The following is a 23,133-nucleotide window of genomic DNA, read 5'->3' on the forward strand; positions in this document are numbered from 1 at the left end:
TTAAATATAATTTAATATTATACATTTCTCATATTTACTAGAATTTTTTCTAGTAAAACTAGAGTAATAGTTTTACTATTACTATTACTAAAACTTGTGTTGTAGGTTCAAGGGGTACATGTGCAGGTTTCTTACATGAGTAAATTGCATGTCACAGGTATTGTACAGATAATTTTTGTCACCCAGGTATTTCACGTAATACCCAATTATTTACTAGAATTGAAACATTTCTGAATTATACTAGCTGTTAATGAAAAAGAGTCAAATTCTGGAGAATATTTGAGGAGATTTATTATGAGCTAAATATGAGTGACCAAAGCCTGGGGCACAGTCTCAGGAGGTCCTGAGAACATGTGCCCAAGGTGGTTGGGTTACAACTTGATTTTATACATTTTAGAGGGGCAGAAGTTAACAGGCAGACTATCAATACATGTAAGGTGTCCATTGGTTCAGTCTGAAAAGGCAGAACAACTTGAATTGGCAGTGGGCGGTGCAGGGAGACTTCCAGGTCATAGGTGCATTCAAATAGTTTCTAATTGGCAGTAGGCTGAAAGAGTTAAGTTATTATCTAAAGACCTGGAATCAGTGGAAAGGAATGTCTGTGTTAAAATAAGGGGTTGTGGAGACCAAGGTTCTTGTTATGCAGATGAAGCCTCCAAGTAGCAGGCTTCAGAGAGAGTAGATGGCAAATATCTCTTATCAGACCTGAAAAGGTATTACGTAAGACCTTTAGTTAGTCTCTCCTGGATCAGGAAAAGATCTAGAAAAGAAAAAGGGTTATCTGTAGAATCCTTATCCCCACAAGAGACAGCTTTGCAGAGCCATTTGAAAATATGTTAAAGAAATATATTTTGGGGTAAAATACTTCATTTTCTTTCAGAGCCTGCTGTCATGTGATGCTATACTGGAGTCAGGTTAGAATTTGGTATCTTATTGCTACAAAGAGTCTGTTTTGCCAGTGTTAAGATCTCTGTTTTATTGTTAACGCTGATCACTTGTGCCTGAATTCCAAAGGGAGGAGAGTACAATGAGGTATGCCCAACTACCACCCTTCCCATCAAGGCCTGAGCTAGTTTTTCAGGTTTAATTTGGAATGCCTTTGGCCAACAGAGGTGTCCATTCAGTCAGTTGGGGGGTTTAGAATTTTGTCTTACAGAACTGTGCTTTTACTCATTTTTATAACAGTCCGGCCAAAAGGACTGCTGTTACACCCAGTAGAAAAAGAAAGACTTAGGAGTGAATCAGTAAACTTCAGGCATTTGTAACAGTTCATATTAGACATATGAGGAAGATCTAAATAAATATGGGGAAGATGAGAATGAGGAAGAAAAGCTGGCCTTCCAATAGGAACTTATAAAAGAGTCCATGAAATAAGGCTCAAACCACAGAAGCTTAAAAGTCATTAAAAATGCTAATGAATTCTTTCTGAATTCTAAATTAAAAGAAACATTTTATTAGAATGTATAAAATGTGTTTTAATTCTGAACTTGATTAACAATTCTGAGTCACAGTTGGGATGTACAATTTTCAGAACAGTTTAGAAACAAGCAAACAAAAAAGCCTTTTAAATGAGTGGATATTTAGGGAATACTTGTGGGAGTGTTTGGGACATTTGCAATGAGCTCTTTCATTTTTCCTGATTGCTCATTGTGAAGCAGTAAGTAACAAGCAGTAAGTACCAAACAGATCATTTGGTACAAAAAGAAAAATCTATATTCAATAACTATAAATTTAGGAACTCTAACCTCTTGCCACAGCATCTCCATGTTATTCAGCATTGGGGCTCAACTACTGACTGTGTCAATCAAATAACAGTATCAGGTTCCTGTGCTAAAACTATTCTAGCTCAAATCATCTTGGCAGACAATACCAGAAAAAGAAACATTTTTCTGTCTGTTAAAGTGACCAAATATTAGGAGACTAAATATAAGCAGAAAAGACAAGTAATAGCTGCATAACCTTGAGCAAGATACTGAGCCTCAGTCTTTTCATCATTAAAATGATATTTTTAATGCAGGTCTACAGTCTCTACTCTGCAATTCCAAAACAGGACAAAAAACAAAAACACTGTGAAACCCAAAAGTGTTTTTGTAAGTTTGGCACCAGGATTATATGCCCAAAAAAAACCTACTGTGAACAAATATGAAGCCTCTGTTGTCTCAGCACTTGTATCCATAAGTCACACATGCCTCTATTTCCTGACATTTTCTGACTTGGGGATTAATTCCATGGAAAATGTCGAAAAGAGCTAAAGTTATACCTACAGGTAACAGTGAGAAGAAGAAAAGGAAGCATCTGTCTTTATCAGTATCTCAGAAAGTGGAGTTATTGCAGAAACTTGACGTTAGTATGTTTGTGAGGTGTCTTACTGAAGAATATGGTATGGGAACCACCACGATATACGACTGAAAGAAACAGACAAGTTGTTGAAATTTTATAGTGACAGCGATAACCGGGAACTAATGAAAATTAGAAAAATATTGCATAGAGCCAAAAATGAAGATCTTGACCCTGTGTTGAGTGAATGAATTTGACAACAAAGAAGTAAAGATATACCACTGACTGGTTTGTTGGTCATGAAACAAGCTAGAATATACCATGAAGAACTGAACATTGAAGGAGAATGTGAATATTCAGAAGGCTGGCTGCAGAAATTTAAAAAGTGTCATGGAATCAAGTATCTTAAAATCTGTGGTGAAAAAGCTTCTCCTGATGATGAAGCTACTGAAAATTACATTGATGAATTTGCTAAGATAATATCTGATGAAAATCTTAGCCCTGAACAAATTTACAATGCTGATGAAACAGCTCTGTACTGGTGCTATGTTCCTAGAAAAACCTCAACAATGGCTAACAAAAGAGCAGCAACAGATGTCAAAGATAACAAGCAAAAGTTAACTGTTCTTGGGTGTGCTAATACTACAGGCACACACAAAATAAAATTGGCAGTGATCGGAAATAGCCTATATCCAAGGTGTTTAAAAGGTGTGCATAATTTACCTGTACATTATTATGCACACAAGAAAGCATCAGTAATGGAAAATCTTTTCCAACTGGTTTGATAGGCACTTTGTGCCAACAGCATGAGCTCGTTGCAAGCTGGACCGGAAGACAATTGCAAAATTTTATTGTTTCTAGATAATGGTTCTGCATATCCCCCTCCTGCACATCTTGTGAAGAGCAATGCTTTTGGCATTGACTTTCCCCCCAGTGTGACGTCTGTAATACAGCCTCGTGACCAAGGAATTCTACACTCCGTGAAGAGCAAGTATAAACACTTTTTTTTTTTAAAGTATGCTTGCTTCAGTTAACAGAGGCCTGAAAATCCAGGATTTCCTTAAAGAATTTAGTCTTAAGGGTGCCATCTACACAGTTGCTAATGCTTGGAACGATGTTGATAAGTCAACATTAACAAATGGTTGGCACAGACTTTGGGCTACAATGATGTTTGCAAATGACCTAGCTGATGAAGATTTTTAAGGATTTCATGACTCTAATGAGAAAACAATGGTAGGATAACTCATTACCTATGCCAAAAGTTTATCAGCCAAAAGTGTAAATAAGTTAGAAGAAGCTGACATTGAAGAAATGGTTAACATTGATAATGATGAACCCATAGTGCACCCTAAGAGTGATGGGGAAATTGCTGAGATGGTGTTAAATGCAGATCAATATGAAGTTGGTAGGTAGTCATGATGATGACATTATGAATTTGGGTGAAAAAAATCTCCATAGATCATATGGCGAAAATGTGTTACTGATTAATTGCTGGCCTTGAACGATGTACATTTATCAGTGAGCAAGAGCTGATGACAATTTAGTCAATTAAAGAGAAACTGCTTAGACAGAAACCAGTGTTAAGGAGGCAGGTGAAACTGGGAAACGTATTTAATAAAGCTCTCTGTGGTAATACCGCTTCATCTCTTGACAGTCCTGTTTCTGGCTCATCAGATGTCCAGCTCCAACCTGGTTTCATAGACATGGTAATACTGGAACAACCTCTTCTCCAAGATTCTCAGGCAGTCAGAGGTAATGAACATTCATTGCATGTATATGTGATATGGGTTAGTTTTCATCAGTATAAGTTTTAAATTTTACTTAAAATTTCTTTAGAAATAAGAAGCTTTTTCACAAGTGACAAAACACATTAAAAGCTTGTGGTATGTGTGGTCTATATTTATCTTCCTATTTCATATACCAATAAACTTATTTATGTAAAAATTTTATTTACCAATAAATTTACTAATATATTTTTGTAAATAAATTGTAATATTATTTATGGTTTTGTTTCACTTAGTGTGAATTTTCATACATTTATTTGCAGAAATAGTAAGATTAATGTGTTTCATTACATATTACTATCCTGTACCCATTTGGAATGTTACAAAATATGCAATTTATGTACTGTATTCCAAAGGATTGCAATTTCTTCCTGAATTCCAAAAACCTCTCATTTCCAAAACACATCCAGTCCCCAGAGTTTTAGATAAGAGATTATGGATCTGTGATTCTTTTTTGTTGTGAATGATCTAGTGAAATGATCAATGTAAAATGTCTGGCACAAAGTAAATACTCATTAAGTGTAGTTGCTATTGTTAATATTCCATTACTGTACTTTTAAAATGTAAGACAAGCTTTTTCTGGCATTGAAGTTAGCAAGTTGACATAGCATAGGTAATGATAAACATTCTTCAAGTTTTATTACTCTAAGAGATGCTTTGGCAGTGTGATGCTGATCAAGTGTATTAGAGTATCTTCTATATCTTCATCCAAGAATGGAAACATTTTGCAAGTCAGAGGATAGAGAATGTTACACTACATCAAATTAAATTGCATGTTGATAAAATATAAACACATCTAGTTAGCCCTTATTAATCAAAGAAATGTAATATTTTTATCTGATGCTAACTATCCTCTCATCTCCCTGTGCCACAAACACCACACAAACAATAATTTAATCTCCCTTGTGAGCAAAGATTGATTTTTTAACCCTGTTTGTATAATTTCAGCTACTATTGTAAGACCTTGCCATAGCTGAATACATAAAATTGGTGTTCTGTTTTGTAAAGAAAGCTGTTACTATAAGCCTGATGAATGTGAATTGATTCCTGTAGCCTGGTCTTCTTTGTTTTGTTTCATTTTTTGTAATGTTTGTTCATTTAAAATATAAGATGTGTTGCTTTTCTCTCACTATAAAAGGCATACATCATTCTTGTAGAAAACATGGAAAATACAATTTATAAAGAAGAAAATAAGGCCGGGCGCAGTGGCTCAAGCCTGTAATCCCAGCACTTTGGGAGGCCGAGACGGGCGGATCACGAGGTCAGGAGATCGAGACCATCCTGGCTAACACGGTGAAACCCCGTCTCTACTAAAAAATACAAAAAACTAGCCGGGCGAGGTCACGGGCGCCTGTAGTCCCAGCTACTCGGGAAGGCTGAGACAGGAGAATGGCGTAAACCCGGGAGGCGGAGCTTGCAGTGAGCTGAGATCCGACCACTGCACTCAGCCTGGGCAACAGAGCAAGACTCCGTCTCAGAAAAAAAAAAAAAAAAAGAAGAAAATAAACTCATCCCTAATGTGGTAGCCAATGATATAATCATTCTTAACATTTGTTTACTTTCAAAGCTATCTGTTGTATTAAACTGTAAGCCTTATGGGGACAGAAACCCTGTCCATTCATTCCTGTTCTCCACCCTGTCCTTGCCGTCTTACTGTAGTAGGCATGTAACACATTTAAAGAAAACACACACTCATACACTTAGGGACCAAACTATATTCACAGGGTTTTTTGGCCACATTACTTTTAGTGAACACTGTATTGTGAGCATTTTTCCGTGTGAATTCTATTTGATTTGACAAAGCCAGATTTTCTACACTGCATTCAACTTACCCTCTTTTCTTCTGGGACTTTCTACTCACAGGCCCAAGGGTAAGCATTATTCTGCAGTCCCTCTGCCAGAGTACCTACCTTCTCTATTGTCCTCACCATTTTTCCATCATAGTTGTCCCTCTTATTTCCCATTAGCTCATGCCACAGCTTTCTGCTAGCTACTCTTACCAGGTATAAGAAACCGTCACCATCATGTAAACTCATATACAACCTGACTGGCGATTGGCTCCCATTCTCTACTCAACATATTTCTTCAATTGGGGTGAGCTAAATTTGCACAGGAGAGGCTTGACATGGAAGGTAGAGAGAATCCCAGAGGGGAGAGAAACAGCAGCAGCTCCATCTTAGTAAGTAGGAATATGGAGGGTGGGTCCTGTGTCCACAATGTTATCCATTCCATTCTCTTAGGATCGGTCATAGAAACATTCAATTGGAAGATGCCTGGAGTCACTATGCTCACCTGGAAATCTCAGCTACGCACATGGTTAACAGTCTGTCCCACTGATATCTAAACTAAAATGAAGAACCGGCCACCAGGTGATATGAAACCTTGTATCATGAGCCAAACCCTAAGAACTGGCCTCATGTCATTGAATTTTTGAATATCATTGACCACGTTGTGTCAGGCTTTTTCTGTAATTTGTGCAAAAATCTAATGACGGATAATGTTCTCCCTCCTCTCCCAGCTAATATGGTTTACATGAGCTGTTCATTTGTTTAACCTAGGGATAGGAGTCATCTACAGTGTGAATTCCAGTTGCTTAGTGGTGGCTGCCTGAAATGCATGTCTGAAAATTTGGAGCCATGTTTTTGCCTAGTCAGTCGGTGTGTGGTGGTCATTTGTTGATATCTGCCATTGGTACAGAAAGTAGAAATGGCAGAACATATGCTGTCTGTCCCTTATTGGGGCCTTACGTTTTCCTATTTACCTTTGGTTCAGACCTTTTGCTTTGCTCAGCTAGTGTAATTTATAAGTCATCTCACAATCTCATGTTCTTATTCTGCATTATATTGCTCTAGCCATGGACAGGGACCCCTTTTCCTTGACATACACACAAGCCATTTGTGTGTATATTGGTCACAAAAGGCTGTAGTGATGGAAAGGGTATTTTCACATAAACCAGACATTTAACTTTGGACACACCTGTCTTTAAAAGTCGTTCAAATGAAATGAACACTCTGATACTGAATTGGAATCTAATGTATTACTATGAAATCATAATTTTTATTATTTTAGAGAAAGAGTCTCACTCTGTCACCCAGGCTGGAGTGCAGTGGCATGATGATAGCTCACTGCAGTCTCAAATTACTGGGCCCAAGCGAGCCTCCCACCTCAGCCTCCCAAGTAGCTGGGACTACAGGTGCATGCCACCATGCCAGGTGAATTTTTTGTATTTTTTTGTAGAGACAGGGCCTTGCTATGTACCCACGCTGTTCTCAAACTCTTGGCCTTGAGAGATCCTCCCACTTCAGCCTCCCAAAATTCTGGGATTATAGGCATGAGCTACTGTACCTGTCAACTCATCATTTTTAGTACTTATACAGAAATATAGAAGTGTATACACACAGGGGTATGTACACAGGTCAGTGTATACTAACGGGTTAGTATACATGCAGATATGCCCAGTCATAGGGGCTAAAAGCAATGATACTCCAGTAATAGTGAGCATGCCTAGTACCCAGATTTGATTTTTAAATACCATTCTTAAATAAAAGGAACCAGGGTTCCTTCAAGAAGTTGTTGGTCCCAGGCAGGTCAGGGAAATTACAGAATGAGCCTGTAATATCTCATGGTGCCAGAAAGTAAGGAAATGCTTTAAAATAAAGTAAGATTTGTCAAAGGTACATAGGCATCAACCTAAAGAATCTCCAAAAGACCAAAGCTGGAACAATTTGAACAACAAGCTAAATAATAACCATATTGACCATAGTGGACTATAACCCACATGGTAAAATAAATATTCCTGTGACCATATATTGAAGTAATTGATTAAATAAAGAAGTGGGGGAGAAGGGACAGCTTTTCCTTTGAGTAGAATTCTGTGGTGGCTAAAGCAACTCCATCTTGGATGATGCTCTGCCACGTTGGCTTCTGATCAACCCCTGTTCTGGGAAAGCCTCTAAGATTTCTAGTTTATCTGTTGTTTTTTCTGCAACAGCAGGCACTTACCTTAAATCCTGACCTTAGGCTAAACAACCTTGATGTTATCATACTTCAATTATCCTACACATCCTTTCTGAACTACCCCTCCTTTATGGTATATAAGACCTGGGTCTTGGGGATAATGGCATGGGGACCCACCATCTCATCTTGTGCCCATCTGAGACACAGACATGGCTTCTGTTCATTTAATGTTTCTAAGAAACTGGATGTTTTATTAAATGTTTCTAAGAAGAAACTGGATTTGTCAGCATCTTTCTTTGGCCTCTCAGCTTCCTCAGACTTGGGGGCAGGTTTGCCCAGACCTGGCCACCACAGAAAAAAATCCAACTAATAATGGTAGAAGAATAGAGAGAAATAGAAAATGACCACTAGGCAGACATCACAATGATAATTGTAGCAGAAAGGATATATAGATGGATGCTAAAATCTGTGAGTGAAAGTTTGACTTGAAACAGACTGCATAGTCTCAAAGCATTTTCTCCAGACATTTATTAACTATCCAGAGAAAAATAATAACATTACGGTGGAGAAACTCAGTGAAAACCCCCTTAATCAAGTGATAGGTCAACATCACTAGTAGCACAACAATCATGAACCGCATTATGTGATACACACATCCTATTACGTGAGGACGCAGTATCATTTCTGTGGCATTCTTGTAAAAAATGCATCACCTCAGTCCACTCAGAAGAAAACTTGTTGGGCACGGTTGTGCGTACCTGTAATCCCAGTACTTTGGGAGGCTGAGGCAGGAGGATTGCTTGAGGTCGGGAATTTGAGACCAACCTGGGTAATATGGCAAGACCTCATCTGTACTAAAAATAAAAATAATTAGCAGGGCGTGATGATGCATTCCTCTAGTCCTAGCTACTCAGGAGGCTGAAGTGGGAGGATCACTTGAACCCAGCAGTTTGAGATTACAATGAGCTATAAGCACACCACTGCACCCATCCTGGGTGACAGAGGAAGACCCTGTCTCTATAAAATAAAGAAAAGAAAAGAAAATAAAATACAAATTGAGGGACATTCAACAAAATAATTGATCAGTACTCTTCAGAAGTATCAAGGTCATGAAAGAGCAGGAAAGACTAAGAAACTTACAGTCTACAGGAGACTGAGAAGAAATAACAACTAAATGCAATGTGGGATTCTGTGCAGGATTCTGGAACAGAAAAAGGACACTGAAGGAAAAACTGACAAAATTCAAATAAGGGCTTACAGTATAATAAGTAATATACCAATGTGGATTTCCTGGTTCTAATAATAGTACTATGATTATGTAACATGTTAAACATTTAAGGAAGCTATGTGCAGGGTGTATGGAAACCCACTATACTATTTTTGCATCTTCTTCGTGAACTAAAGTTTATTCACAGTAAAAAGTTCAATGATTTTTTGAAAATAAAGAGCCTGTCGGCCACCCCAGCTGAAGGGAAAGCCTACTTCCAAGCCACTGTTTTCTACAGGTTCAGGCTCCAGCCGTGATATGCAAGCCCATCTCACTCCACACCTCTCATCCTCCAGCCTTCCCTAAGGTCATCCTTCTCAGTTTATTACGCAGAATGACTTATCTCTCCACTACTAACTGAAGGCTAACCTTCAAAAACTCATTAATATGTTTGAAACACGGGGTAATGTAGTCCAGGTCTTTCCTTCAGCAGCCCAGGGGAACCAGCAGAGGCTTCATAATTTTAGACTTTCCTTTCTCCATTTCCCAGGCCCTGAGAAGAGAACATCAGAATAAAGATTGATTTCCTCATTGATGTGAATTTTGTCACAACCACTATCTTTGGAATTCAGGTGTTACTATGGTCAGTTTGGGTTTAAATAACACTTCTGTTTTCTCTATCTTACACTCCTAAGGTTGTTAGCATCCTATGAGCCTATTTAGTTGTTTTCTTTAAATGATGGCATATCTAAAAATTGTCTCATTTTATACTTGGAGAATATTGTTAGATTATCTTAAAAGCCTCCATTCCTTTGTTAAGTAATCCATTTTTGTTTTGCTTTGTTTTCTTTTCAGAAGTATTAAGACCTTCCTCTTTAGTTTTCTGAAACTTTACCATGAACTGTCAAGGTATGATCTGGAGTCTTTCAGTTTGTGTTTGTATTTATTTTAAATAGCTCGTGGGCCCTTTCACTGGCAGTTTTATTTCTTCAATTGATAATAAGATATTTTAAGGCCGGGTGTGGTGGCTCCCGCCTGTAATCCCAGCACTTTGGGAGGCCGAGGAGGGCGGATCATGAGGTCAGGAGCTTGAGACCAGCCTGGCCAACATGGTGAAACCCCGTCTCTACTAAAAATACAAAAGTTAGCTGGGCATTGTGGTGCGCGCCTGTAATCCCAGCTACTGGGGAGCGGGGCAGGAGAATGGCTTGAACCCAAAAGGCGGAGGTTGCAGTGAGCCGAGATCGTGCCACTGCACTCCAGCCTGGGTGACAAGTAAGACTGCGTCTCAAAAAAAATGAAAAAAAGAGCTTTTATTCTGTTATTCTTTGTATATTCCCTCTCTTATCCATTCCCACCATTCTCTCCTTCTGGAATGCCTCTGCAGTTTTCCTCAAATGTGTGGTGATTCTTGGTTGTGTCCTTAGGTTTACATTTTTAGTTACCTGCTAATCTGCCTGTCTGTCTGTCTGTGAGTGCTAATCTGTGTATTGTGTTCTGCTTCCTGTGGTTACAGAGGAGAGGTAGGACATACCACCAAGCTAAGGGGGTCATCAGCTCATCTGGGCATGGGAACCCCCACTTTCTTTTGGTGGTATATATGCCAGCTGAATACTCCCGGCTTGCAATACCCAAATGTTCTCATTCACCGGATATTGCTTTTGCTGCTTGCTGCATAGCACAAGTGGAAGAACTGCCTAATTGTTCCTACTATTGTAACATTACAAAAATCACACTGAATATTGATTCGGGACTGCCTCTTGTTCCCGATATCTGCTTTTCCTAAGCTTGGAAAGGAAGAAACCTGGACAAACATGTATTTGTTTATATTATCAATTTGATCCAATACTTCTGTAGACGTGTTCAAACATTTTTAACAGATATACTACTTTTCAAACAAAATGTTATGTAGAGGATCAATATATTAGGTAAAAGTAAAACTGATCTGTTTGAAGCAGAGGAGGCAGCCCTGAACGTGAACTGCTGGTCTCCCCTCTGTTCACTGCAGCTCCTGAGACCCTCCATGGAATCCTAGAACTCTGCAGGGCAGTTTAAAAACCACTGATAGGTTCTTAAGAAGTGGTAGCTATCATTATTATTACTATGAAAATGCTGCCCCTCATCCTTCCCTAGCCCAAGGCCAGCTATAAGCCCTGATACCAGCTTTTGCTGTTTGTCCTCCCAGTCCCATCTTGCAGAGAGAATGATAGAAAAGGCTGGGCACAGTGGCTCACGCCTGTAATCCCAACACTTTGGGAGGCCGAGGTGAGCAGATCACTTGAGGTCGGGAGTTCAAGACCAACCTAGCTAACATAGTGAGACCCCCCGTCTCTACTAAAAATTGTCCGGGCGAGGTGGCGGGCACCTGTACTCCCAGCTACTCTGGAGGCTGGGGCACCAGAAACGCTTAAACCCAGGAGGCAGAGGTTGCAATGAGCCGAGATCATGCCACTGCACTATAGCCTGGCCGCCGGAGTGAGACTCTGTCTCTCAAAAAAAAAAAAAGGAATAAACAGCTGAGCTTCTACTAAATATGCCTAAGCACCATCCCAGGAACTTACATGCTACCTCACTTAATCCTCAAAATGAGGCAAGTGTTTTGATCTACAGGATAAGATGAAAAAACAGAGGCTCAAACAAGCATAGCAGGAATGTGTACAAATTCAAATGTGTAAGAAATGTACAGATATTTTCTTAAGTTTTAATTAAAATCAACTACTAGCATGATTACATTGGAATGGCAGGAAATGACATCTCAGTCATTTGAGGGCTTCCCTCACAAGACATGACTCAGGATTCTAGGATCTTGCCCAACATGCCAAAGCATGGAGAGTGCCTGTCCTGTTATCCGTCTTCTGTCTGCATGAGTATCTGGGGGGTACCCAGAAAAGCTTACTCTAGACTGGGCTGCTCCATGGCTTCTGTGTGATCTATAATGCCAAAAATATTTGAGAGGTTAGGGTCCCAGTCTTTAGAACACAGTATCTCAAGCTGTACCTCAACACATAGCTCTCCTGTCTGAGCTTTCTCCTCTGGACACTATACCAAGGGTATTCAAGATCGCAGGAATCCTCTCATCCTCACAAACACCGTTTTTAGTGATAGGGAGTATTTGTCTCATCCTTCTTGTTGCTCTCAACGTGTCTGTTTCTTCTTTTCTGGAAACACGTAGCAGAATCTAGAAGAGTTTGAACCATTACATAATAAAAGCTGCTCCATGATAACTTCTGCTTTCTTTGTGCAAAAAACCTTGGGGAAAGAAAATGCCAAGGGTCTTCTGCTTAGAAAGAAGATAGAGAATATAGGATATGGAGAATATGAAGATTTAATTATCTCAATACACTTTCCTGCCACAAAATTAATCCAATGCCCCACAGTACTAAGAGGCAGAACTAAAATTCAAAATCACTCTTTCAGTTATGCACACCACCTACATAGAAAACTCATGTGAAGGTTAAGCTCCAGTTGTTGCTGGGCAGGTACTCCTAGACAGGGAAAAGCAGCAGCTGCAGATTGTAGCTGAGAGCTGCCCTGTGACCACTCTGATTGAGACCACAGTTGGGCAAAATACACACACTTGAGTCTTAAGGTTTGCAATTCAAACCCAGAGCTGTCTCATCTACAGCAGGACATCTATCTTACACTAGATAAATGCAGTGTTTCCCAAGGACAGAATCTAAATTATTCTGATCTTGGAATTTCCACATAGTTTATGGTTATGTAAAGATGTGCTTGCCAGAAACAGAATGACAGCACTATTAAAGACCATTTAAATGGAAGAAGTTTAGGCACCTTCTCAAACTGTAATATTAATACTTGCACAGAGGTTAGGGGCGCCAACCCCCTGCACAGTCGAAAATCCACACATAACTTTTGACTCCTCCAAAATTTACTAATAGCCTGCTGTTGACTGCCTTACTGATAACATAAACAGTCGATTAACACATAGTTTGTAAGGTTGTATATATACAAATGTACAAAATATATACTGTATTCTTACAATAAAGTAAGCTAGAGAAAATAAAATGTTAAGAAAATCACAAGGAAGAGAAAATATATTTACTGTTTATTAAGTGGAACTGGATCATAAAGGTCTTCATCATCTTTACATTAAATAGGCTGAAGAGGAAGAAGAGGAGGAGGAGGAGAGGTTGGTCTTGCTGTCTCAGGAGCAGCAGAGATGGAATAAAATCCACGTATAAGTGGACCCAAACAATTCAAACTCATGTTGTTTAAGTGTCTACTGTATATCCCTTTGAACAATAATTTTCATATTTTCAGGTAGAAGACTATTTTAATACTGTTTCAAACAACCAAGAAGCTCATTTTGTTCTAAATTAACTTTTGCGGTGTAATATGGATTTGTTATACTCCGAAACAAAATTTTAAATAGCAAAAGGCTCTGAGAAAACAGAGCCACTTAATTTTAAATCTGTCTTTATTTTGTTTACAGTAGTATTTTATATTGACCTCAACTAATAAAACACGTTAAAATAAAAAATGCAGGATGAAAGAGGTGGCGTGGATCCTCTGAACAGCCAAAAGAGAAGTAATAAAGTTGAGGTTTTCGTAAGTGAGACCCTTGGACCAACAGTATTTTGTTGACCCTAGTCCATTTTTTTCTCTCAGTAAACCTTTTGGATGTGTTATGGGGTTTAACAAAAGCAAAAGCAAAGGTAGAAAGAATAACTCTCCAAAGATACACCACCCAAAGACTACCACTGTTAATATTTTGATCTATTAAATCTATTTCTTTCGGAGTCTTTTCCTATATATTTTTTCTTTTTTTTTTTTTTGAGACGGAGTCTCACTCTGTCGCCCAGGCTAGAGTGCAGTGGTGCACTCTCAGCTCACTGCAACCTCCATCTCCTGGGTTCAAGCGATTCTCCTGCCTCAGCCTCCCAAGTAGTTAGTATTACTAATTTTTTATATTTTTAGTAGAGACGGAATTTCACCGTGTTAGCCAGGATGGTCTCAATCTCCTGACCTCATGATCTACCCACCTCAGCCTCCCAAAGTGCTGGGATTACAGGTGTCAGCCACCATGGTGGCCCTTCTTATATATATTTTCAAATATTGACTATTGTTAATATTGTCTGTTTCCTTTTTTTCTTTTTTTTTTTCTTTTTTAAGATGGAATCTCCCTCTGTTGCCCTGGCTGGAGTGCAGTGGCAAGATCTTGGCTCACTGCAACCTCTGCCTCCCAGGTTCAAGTGATTCTCATGCCTCAACCTCCCCAGTAGCTGAGATTACAGGCGCGCACCACCATGCCTGGCTAATTTTTGTATTTTCAGTAGAGACAGGGTTTCACCATGTTGGTCAGGCTGGTCTGGAACTCCTGACCTTAGGTGATCCACCCACCTTTCCTTCCCAAAGTACGGGATTACAGGCATGAGCCATGGCATCTGGCCTGTTTCTTTTATAATCATGTTCAAACAGTATTTATGTAGTATTCTGTTTCTTCCTTTATTACTTATTATTATAAGTATTTCCCCATTTAATAAACAGACTCTTCATAATCCTTTTAATGGCTAATCGTTCATGTGGCATTATTTACTTAACTAATTCCCTATTATTGTACACAGAAAGAATTGTCTTCCAGAAAATTCATTCCTGTGCTTTGCCTCTCAAATTAGCCTTGGTGTATGTGGCTAAGTCTTAGGAGTTTCTGGATACCAAAGGATAAGTATCTTCTTAGACTCAAAAATTGTTCACAAAATTGGAAGCAGAGATTCATCTAAAATAGACCCAATTTTGATGTATTATGAAATACAATTAGAAATGTGTATGAATTTGTATGATAAACCAGGAAAATAATTTTAAAAATTAAATGTGGTTGAAAACTATTTTGTGTATGTATTTGTGAATTATAGATGCAACCTGTATTGAATAGAACTGTGTAGGGTCTTTTGTGATACTTAATTTTACATCTTTTGTAGGTGTACAAAAGAAAGCAGTGACTGTATGATTACATAAGGAAACAAACAAAACCTTGCCTTGCTTTCACTGAAGGATTTCTAGAACTGTGTATCTGTACTCCTGCTCTATTTTAAGTATGTCTATCCTTCGATTGTATTTTAGATAATAAAACAAGAAACTCTTTCTTGTTCAGTACTTTGGCGTTGTTTTCCTTACTTTTTCTCTTTTTGCATTATTTGAAATGAGTTTTATTCCTTTTCTGTATCATTTTCTTTTTTATTGGAAACATGTTTTATGTTTAAGAATTGATTTATAAAGGGGCTTTTATAACTTCTTTTTCCGTATTAAAAAATTTGATTCTGATTAAGAAGACACAACATAAAATTTACCACGTTAACCATTTTTAAGTGTACAGTTCAGTAGTGTTAAGCATATACACATCGTTGTAGAACAGATCTCCAGAACTTTTTCATCTTGCAAACTGAACCATACCCATGAAAGAATAACTCTCCACTTCCACTTCTCCACCTATCAGCCACTTTCCTGGCTGGCCTCCAGTAATAACCATTCTGCTTTCTGTTTCTATGAGTGTACTTCATATAAATGGACTCACAATGTTTGTCTTCTTAATTCACTTAGCTTAATTCTGGCTTAATTCACTTAGCTTATTGTCCTCATCCATGTTGTAGCACATGACAAGATTTCCTTCCATTTTGTAATATTCTATTGTGAGTGTCTTCCACATTTGGCTATCTATTCACCTGTTGATGTAGAGTTGGGCTGCTTTCACCTCTTCACTGTCATGAATAATGCTGTTATGAACATGAGTGTAGAAATTGAAATTCTGCTTTTAATTCTTTTGGATGTATATTCAGAGATGGAATTATTCAATCATATGGTGGTTCTATTTTTAATTTTTTGAGGAACTGACATACTGTTTTCCACAGTGGTATAACCCCTTTTTTAAAAAGAGAAAGATCACAGAAATATTCTGCTGGTAGAAGGTTCTGTTGGACCAACACTCTAGATTGACAAGGGCGGGAATTCACTTCCTCAGCTTCCATTGCTCCCATTCCTTCCCCTGACAAAGCCCTGGTTTTCTTTAGGTGTCCATTTTTCCTTCACAAGGCCCATGACTCAAAGGAATTTAACCTCATCGCCAGCTTTAGCAATGTATCTTGCTTACTCTTAACCACTCATGGTAATCCCACCGCCTTACCAGTGAATGGTTTTGAAACTCAGACTTCATTTATTTCATACATGACTTTCCCCTGGGGAGTGTTATTGGTAGAGGAGTGGGCATGTGACTTAAGTTGGCCCAGTCAGACTGAAGGGAAAGGTTTCTGTAGTATGGTTGGGTAAAAGGTTTTGTTTTTTTTCTGTAGTATATGAACAAAGAAACATGTGTACCTATTTGCTGCTGAAAGCCCTTGCTTAACAGTTAGGGCCTTAATCTGGAGACAAAACTGATACACCCAAGAGAATATCAAAGAAATGGAATGGAGCCCTTATAGCATTGGGCCTGGAACCCTTCTGAGCTCGGGATGGTCTGTTAGTAAACTTCATTGTTTAAGCTAGTTTGAGCTGAGTTTTCTGTTACTTGCAGCCAAAAGCATCCTACCTGATACAGTTCTCCCCTGCTGTTCAGGACACTTGGGGGAAAGTTTTAGAATCATCTATATTACACCTCTGAGGTCTAACAATAGCTCCTGCTACATTTCCTCTTTACATATTGGCTGGTCAATGTTGTCTTTCAACAACCAACCTGGGGATGTCACTCCTCAGGTATTTTAAAATCCTGAGAAAAGGTTTCCATTCCGTTGCTGAAGGAGGGATAAGGAAATGGATTATCTCTTCTTGCCAGGAGATAGTATGTGACTAGAGCTAATCTAGAAGAGTAGAGGTTGTACCTTGGTGGTAGCTTTGGAAGGGATAGAATGCAGGGCCACTGCTAGCCCATACAGTTCTTTTATGTAGATTTTTTTAAAGCTTCTTCCCAAGACACTACTTTCACATGATGGCAAACTGTCATAATATATTAATTTTGTTAGAACAAAACATTTTTCTTTCATTTGCCAGAAAATTTTCATAATGAACATACAAAAGCTATCTAGGGTATAAATAGCTCTCTCTCAGATCTGCCACCACTGAACATGGCACCCTATTAGAGAGAGACAGAACACAAAATACAGAGCAGATGAGAAAGCTGCTGGAGATATACTTAGAGTCCATATACTTTTAGTTCAGACATAATTTTAATAAGTAAACAAGTCAACTAGGAGGTAAGTTTTTTTAACTTGTTATTTTGAAATAACTTCAGACTTACAAAAAAGATGCAAAAAAACCCATCAGCAAAGAAAGCATAAAACAGTTCTCATATATTTTTCACCCTACATAATAATAGTACAATTATAAAAACCAGGAAATTAACTTTAATATCATACTATTAACTAATATACAGGCCTTACTCAAATTTTACTAATTGTCACACTAGTGTTCTTTTTATGGTCCTAGATACAATCCAGGATTATATATTGCACTTAGCAGTCACATTTTCTTAGTCTCTTTCAATCTAAGACATTCCCTCATTTTTTCTTTGCCTTTCATGACACTGACCCTTGAAGAGAGAACTAACTAGTTGTTTTGTAGAATGCCGCTTAAGGTGGGTGTGTGGTGTCCTCAAGATTAAATTCAAGTTACACATTTTCAATAAGGATACCACGTTAAGTGATGCCGTGCTCTTCTCAGCGCATCATTTCCAGAATCACATGATGTTAGTATGTCTCATTACTAGTGATGTTAAGTTTGATTACTTGGTTATGGTGATGTGTGCCTGACTTCTCCACTATAAAGTTACTCTTATTCTCTTTGTAGTATCTCTAGTATCATGTGTGGAAATACTTTGAAAATATGCATATATTCTGTTTCTCATCATAATTCCCCACTAGTTTTAGAAATGATTGATGATTCTTATCTACAACAATTATTATTGTGGTATTGGTCAAATGGTGAGACCAAGATTTGAAATTTAGAATAAGGTGTGGAAAGAGTCCTCAGAAGTAGGCGTTAGACATCTTGCAAGCTGATGGTATAATATGGTGACCAGGAGCAGGAGTTTTGCTATCAGACAGATCCAAATTCAAATATTGGCTCCACTGTACAGTTGCTATGTAATCTTAAGTACATTATCTTCTCTGAGCATCAGTTCCCTATTAGTAGGGTAGGGATTATGAGTCTACATTATGGAGTTTTCATGATGAACATAGTGAATATAAAATATTTTGTACAATGTCTGGCAAATAGTAAATTATTAGTAAATATTAGTTCTTATGACATGAAAATGATTGTTGTTGTAGCAATCTTCAGCATAAAGAAAACCCAAAGTTACTTTCTTGGCATACTTACATAAAAAATACCCTTTCTCTTTTTTTTTAAATTTTTAACTTTTTATGAAGATTACCTAGGAAGAATATACTTCTGATGTACCAGCTAAATGGGCAAGAAACCAGATTGAATGTACATGCATGTGCACACGTGCACGCGCGCACACACACACACGCACACACACATTATATGCCCAGCATTTTGAATATTATGACAAGGGAGAGAGACTAGCTGAGATGAAAGTCACCATATAAATAATATGTTGGATTATTGAGCCCTGTGACAGATACTGCTGGTTGTTTTTCTTTGTTTTGTTTTCTACCCAGTAGCCAAACTCATTGATGGTATTAAAACTCTGCCATCCAGGTGAATGGAAATGTACCCAGCTAAAAAAAAAAAAATCCTAATTTCCCAAGTTCCCTTGCAACCAATGATGGCTAGTATGGCTGATAAGCAGAAGTCTACTAGTTGTGACTTTAAGAAAGCTACTGAATTTTGATAAGGAAAGCATGCTCACCTGACCTATGTCATTTAACCTTCACTCTTCTCCCTTCTTCCTGCCTAGAACTCAGAAGCAATGCTTATAGATGCAACAGTAACCTTCTTATCAAAGAGTTGAAAGTTCCACATTGAAGACAGCAGAGCAGGAAGATAAAAGCAGGCTGATTCCTTGAGCAGCTGTTAATTCTCTTTTTATAAGTGAGGAAACTGAGGATCAGGGACATTGATTATCCCTGGTCAGTTACTGCTTAAACCGCAGAGCTGGGGTTCAAATCCATGTTTATATTACTTCAAAGTTATTTATTTTTTTACTATATTTCAAAGTTTCCTAAAAGGATGAACATATTTAGAACCCTTTCTCCCCACATCTACAGATTGTGATGGCAAAGCAACCTGTGATGGACAAAACAAAGTATCCAATGTCTTTGACTCGGAACTACAAATATTTCTTACATGTTCTCTTTATTAAATACTAACAACTCCAGCCTGATTAACAAAATGACTACGCAGTTCTCTGGCATTCATCTTCTATTCATGCCAGTAAAAAAAGGCTTCAGTGATAAGCAACTCGTGATGAGTGTCAGCAACAAGTAGTTGCCACCCAAAGAACACACACAAGAAAATGGCCTAACAGAGAGGTCACAAACAAAGGGATGATAAATGTGGATTGGTTACCATGTATGTTTACTAACTTGCTTGAGCTCATATAAATATCATAATAATTAAGGTTTCTTGCTGCTCTTTTAAAATTCTGGAGCTGAATTCTTAGGTGGCAACAATTAACCAGAGCTGCTCCCTCCCAGTACACCATCCCATTCTACGCTCCTCTGACTCTAAGCTAGAATATTTGTTTCCATCTATCATCATGTTTGTTCTATTGTTTTTCTTGTAATAGAAGAATATTGTATCTCTATCAAGTATTTGATGTTTACCTAAAATAAAAATAGATGGCTAGAGCTGCCTGTTTCTAATACCTGGCCCACTAAGGCATTTTAGCTACCTGCCAGAAGGCATAGAATTTGAACAGACACTCAGATGTTTGCTTCCTAAATCTGTTTCCAGCTCATTCGCAGACTCCCATTTCACATACGTGACTTCAGCAAGCCTCCACAGCAACTACTGAAGTGAACATTATTATTCTCATTGGGATCCAAGAGGTTAGCTGATTTTTCTGAGATCTTGTTCTTGTGTAATAGCTGTGTTGTTAGAATTGTGATTGCTGTTTTGTTGATTTACAAAACTGTTATCTCTGAATATCTGTTTCGGGAAAACAGAAATGAGTAGGATAGGTAGACTAATGGACCTTTGTCTTACCTAACTTGGGACCTAACATCACTTCTTCATTACCTTCTTCCTTTCTTAAAAGTTAGCTAACATTATTGAACACTATGTACCAGGCACTGTATTAATTGCTTTACATGCATTGATTAATTTAATCATAATAACACTCTGAAATATGTTGAAGGATAAGTTTTATAAGAGGAATCATGATTCACACACAAATATAAAATAAGCATGTGTCTATGATTTTATGTCAATGACTAAATCAGTAAGATATTAAAATGAGGATCCAAAGAGCAGACAAATAAAGCAACCCATCAGGAATGCTGAAATGAATTTACTTTATAGGTACAAAACTGATAGACAGCTGCAGGACAATCATCAATGGCATACCACTAGTTCTTTGTGGGTTTTTAAATTTTGTTTTGTTTTAGAGATAAGGTCTCTCACCCTGTTGCCCAGGCTGGTCTCTAACACCTGGATTTAAGGAATCCACCCACTTAAGCCTCCTGAGTGGCTGGGATTACAGGGTCAGGCCCCCACAATTTGCATTCCTTTGAATAAGAATTATTTGTATTACTCTGTTATTTTGCAATTTATAGAGTCATAAAGTACCTCAAAGACAATGAAATGCAGAGAAAATCCAGAAGTATAAGCTAGATAGAACATCCAGTAATCTTTTTTTGTTCTCTTTTCAAAGTATCTCACAAATTTTCCTGAGTACTTTTATTGTTATTCCCCTTTTACAAGTGAGGAAATTACTAAGTAAATTTTCCAAGGTCCCATAACCAGTAAGTGGTAGAAACATATGTGAACACAAGTCTAACTGAATCTGGAAAAATAATTCAGTTTATTGAATCAGTTTTCCTCTTGGAGGCGGAGCTTGCAGTGAGCCGAGATTGTGCCACTGCACTCCAGCCTGGGTGACAGAGCAAGACTCCGTCTCAAAAAAAAAAAAAATCAACTCAAAGCAAGTTTAGGTAAGAAAAAAAACCTTTTTTTCCCTCTACAATTTTAGGTTCATTGGCTGAAGCCCTGCAAATTAGACTGACAAAAGACATATTAACAAGAGAAAAACAGAAATTTATTTACACATTTATTAACACTCATCAGTGATGAGTAACTCAAAGGGGTGGTTAGAACTTGGTGCTTATCTAGCATCTTCACAGAAGAACAATAAACCTATAGAGAAGTGACAAGACAAAGGAAAGGGGCTTGCAATTCCTAGGGGAACAAATTGTACGAAGGTGAATATATGGAAAAACTAATGGAAGATAAATGTTGTTGTAGCAAGGTTTGTAATATAGATTTCTCTGGTGCCATTCTGGGCTGGTAAGAGTCTAGAGTTTGGTGATTAAGTATATCCTGCCCTATTTGGTAGAGAAGGTGAGGGCAGAGAGTTTTCCTTGTCTGCTTTTTCTCAACTGCCTGCAGCTCAGAATGAATCCCTATACCACAGTGGTGTATTTTGGGTGGCATTCTCTCTATAGATACTATAAACTGGCAACCTGAATTCAGGCCAAGGAAATTTTTTTTTTACCAGCACAATGTTTAAGTGGTATAAATTACTTATGCACTTTATTAATACCTATTGCTGTGCAACAAATTACCTAGAAACTTAGTGGTTTCACCAGCCTGGCAACATAGCAAGACCCTGTCTCTACAAAAAAACAAAATATTAGCCAGGTGTGGTGGGACACACTTGTGGTCCCAGGTACTTGTGGGACTGGCGGGGAGGATCACTTGAGCCCAGGAGATAGGGGGCTGCAATGAGCTATGAACACACCACTGCATTCCGGCCTGGGTGAGAGAGTGAGACCCTGTCTCTAAAAAAATAATAATTTATAAATAAATAAAATAAAAAACTTAGTGGTTTAAAATGACAATAAAATAGATTTTCTCAGCCTGGGCGACAGAGCAAGACTCTGTCTCAAAAAAAAAAAAAAAAAAAAAAAAATAGATTTTCTTACAGCGTTGTAACCGGGTGGTGCTGGCTCAGGGTGTCCCATGAGGTTACAGATGTGAAATTGGCTGGGAACTGAATAATACAGCAAATCCGTGCATGAGACTGCCTTGAGTTTCAGTTTTGGCTCTGCCACTTACTAGCCACGTGAACTTATACAAGTACCTTAACCATTTTAAGCTCTTAATTTTCTCATTTGTAAAATGAGGATAACAGTAGAACTTACCTCGTAAGACTATTGTGAGCATTAAATGAAATAACATCATTAAATACTTAATATGGTGTGTTGTAGACAGAAGGCACGCAGTATATATTTTCATTGTTCACAGAGATTCTATCCTGTACAATGATTTGTTTATTTCCGTATACACCTCACAGGAAGGGAGGGTACTTGTGTTTTTCTTCAACTTACAAATCAGGAAACTGGCTGGGTGCAATGCCCCATGCCTGTAGTCCCAGCACTTTGGGAGGCCGAGGTGGGTGGATCACTCGAGGCCAGGAGTTCCATACCAGCCTGACCAACATGGCGAAACCCCTTCTCTACTAAAAATACAAAAATCAGTTGGGTGTGGTGGCGCATGCCTGTAATCCCAGCACTTTGGGAGGCCGAGGTGGGTGGATTACTTGAGGCCAGGAGTTCCAGACCAGCCCGACCAACATGGCGAAACCCCTTTTCCACTAAAAGTACAAAAATTAGCCAGGTGTGATGGTGCATGCCTGTAATCCCAGCTACTTGGGAGGCTGAGGCAGGAGAATCTCTTGAACCTGGGAGGTGGAGGTTGCAGTAAGCGGAGATCACACCACTGCACTTTAGCCTGGTGACAGAGTGAGACTCTGTCTCAAAAAAAAAAAAAAAAAAA

At 38.3% G+C, this 23,133-nt stretch overlaps 1 protein-coding gene across 11 annotated transcripts in view; it reads left to right on the forward strand.

Moving 5' to 3' along the window:
- Nucleotides 1–23,133, forward strand: part of PANK1 (pantothenate kinase 1) — a 157,514-nt gene that overhangs the window by 38,879 nt on the left and 95,502 nt on the right. For 10 of the 11 annotated variants that reach the window (XM_017896346.1, XM_017896339.1, XM_017896341.1 and 7 more), the window contains one exon: nt 3,932–4,029. In XM_017896346.1, coding sequence (XP_017751835.1) covers nt 3,981–4,029 — 49 coding nt within the window. In that variant the 5' untranslated portion in view covers nt 3,932–3,980. Of the gene's footprint in view, nt 1–880; nt 915–3,931; nt 4,030–23,133 lie in introns of all 11 variants that reach the window. The other variant, XM_017896337.1, reaches the window with a different exon arrangement.

This window comes from Rhinopithecus bieti, unplaced genomic scaffold (genome assembly GCF_001698545.2).
Source record: "Rhinopithecus bieti isolate Rb0 unplaced genomic scaffold, ASM169854v2 scaffold_26871, whole genome shotgun sequence".
Taxonomy (NCBI): Eukaryota; Metazoa; Chordata; class Mammalia; order Primates; family Cercopithecidae; genus Rhinopithecus; species Rhinopithecus bieti.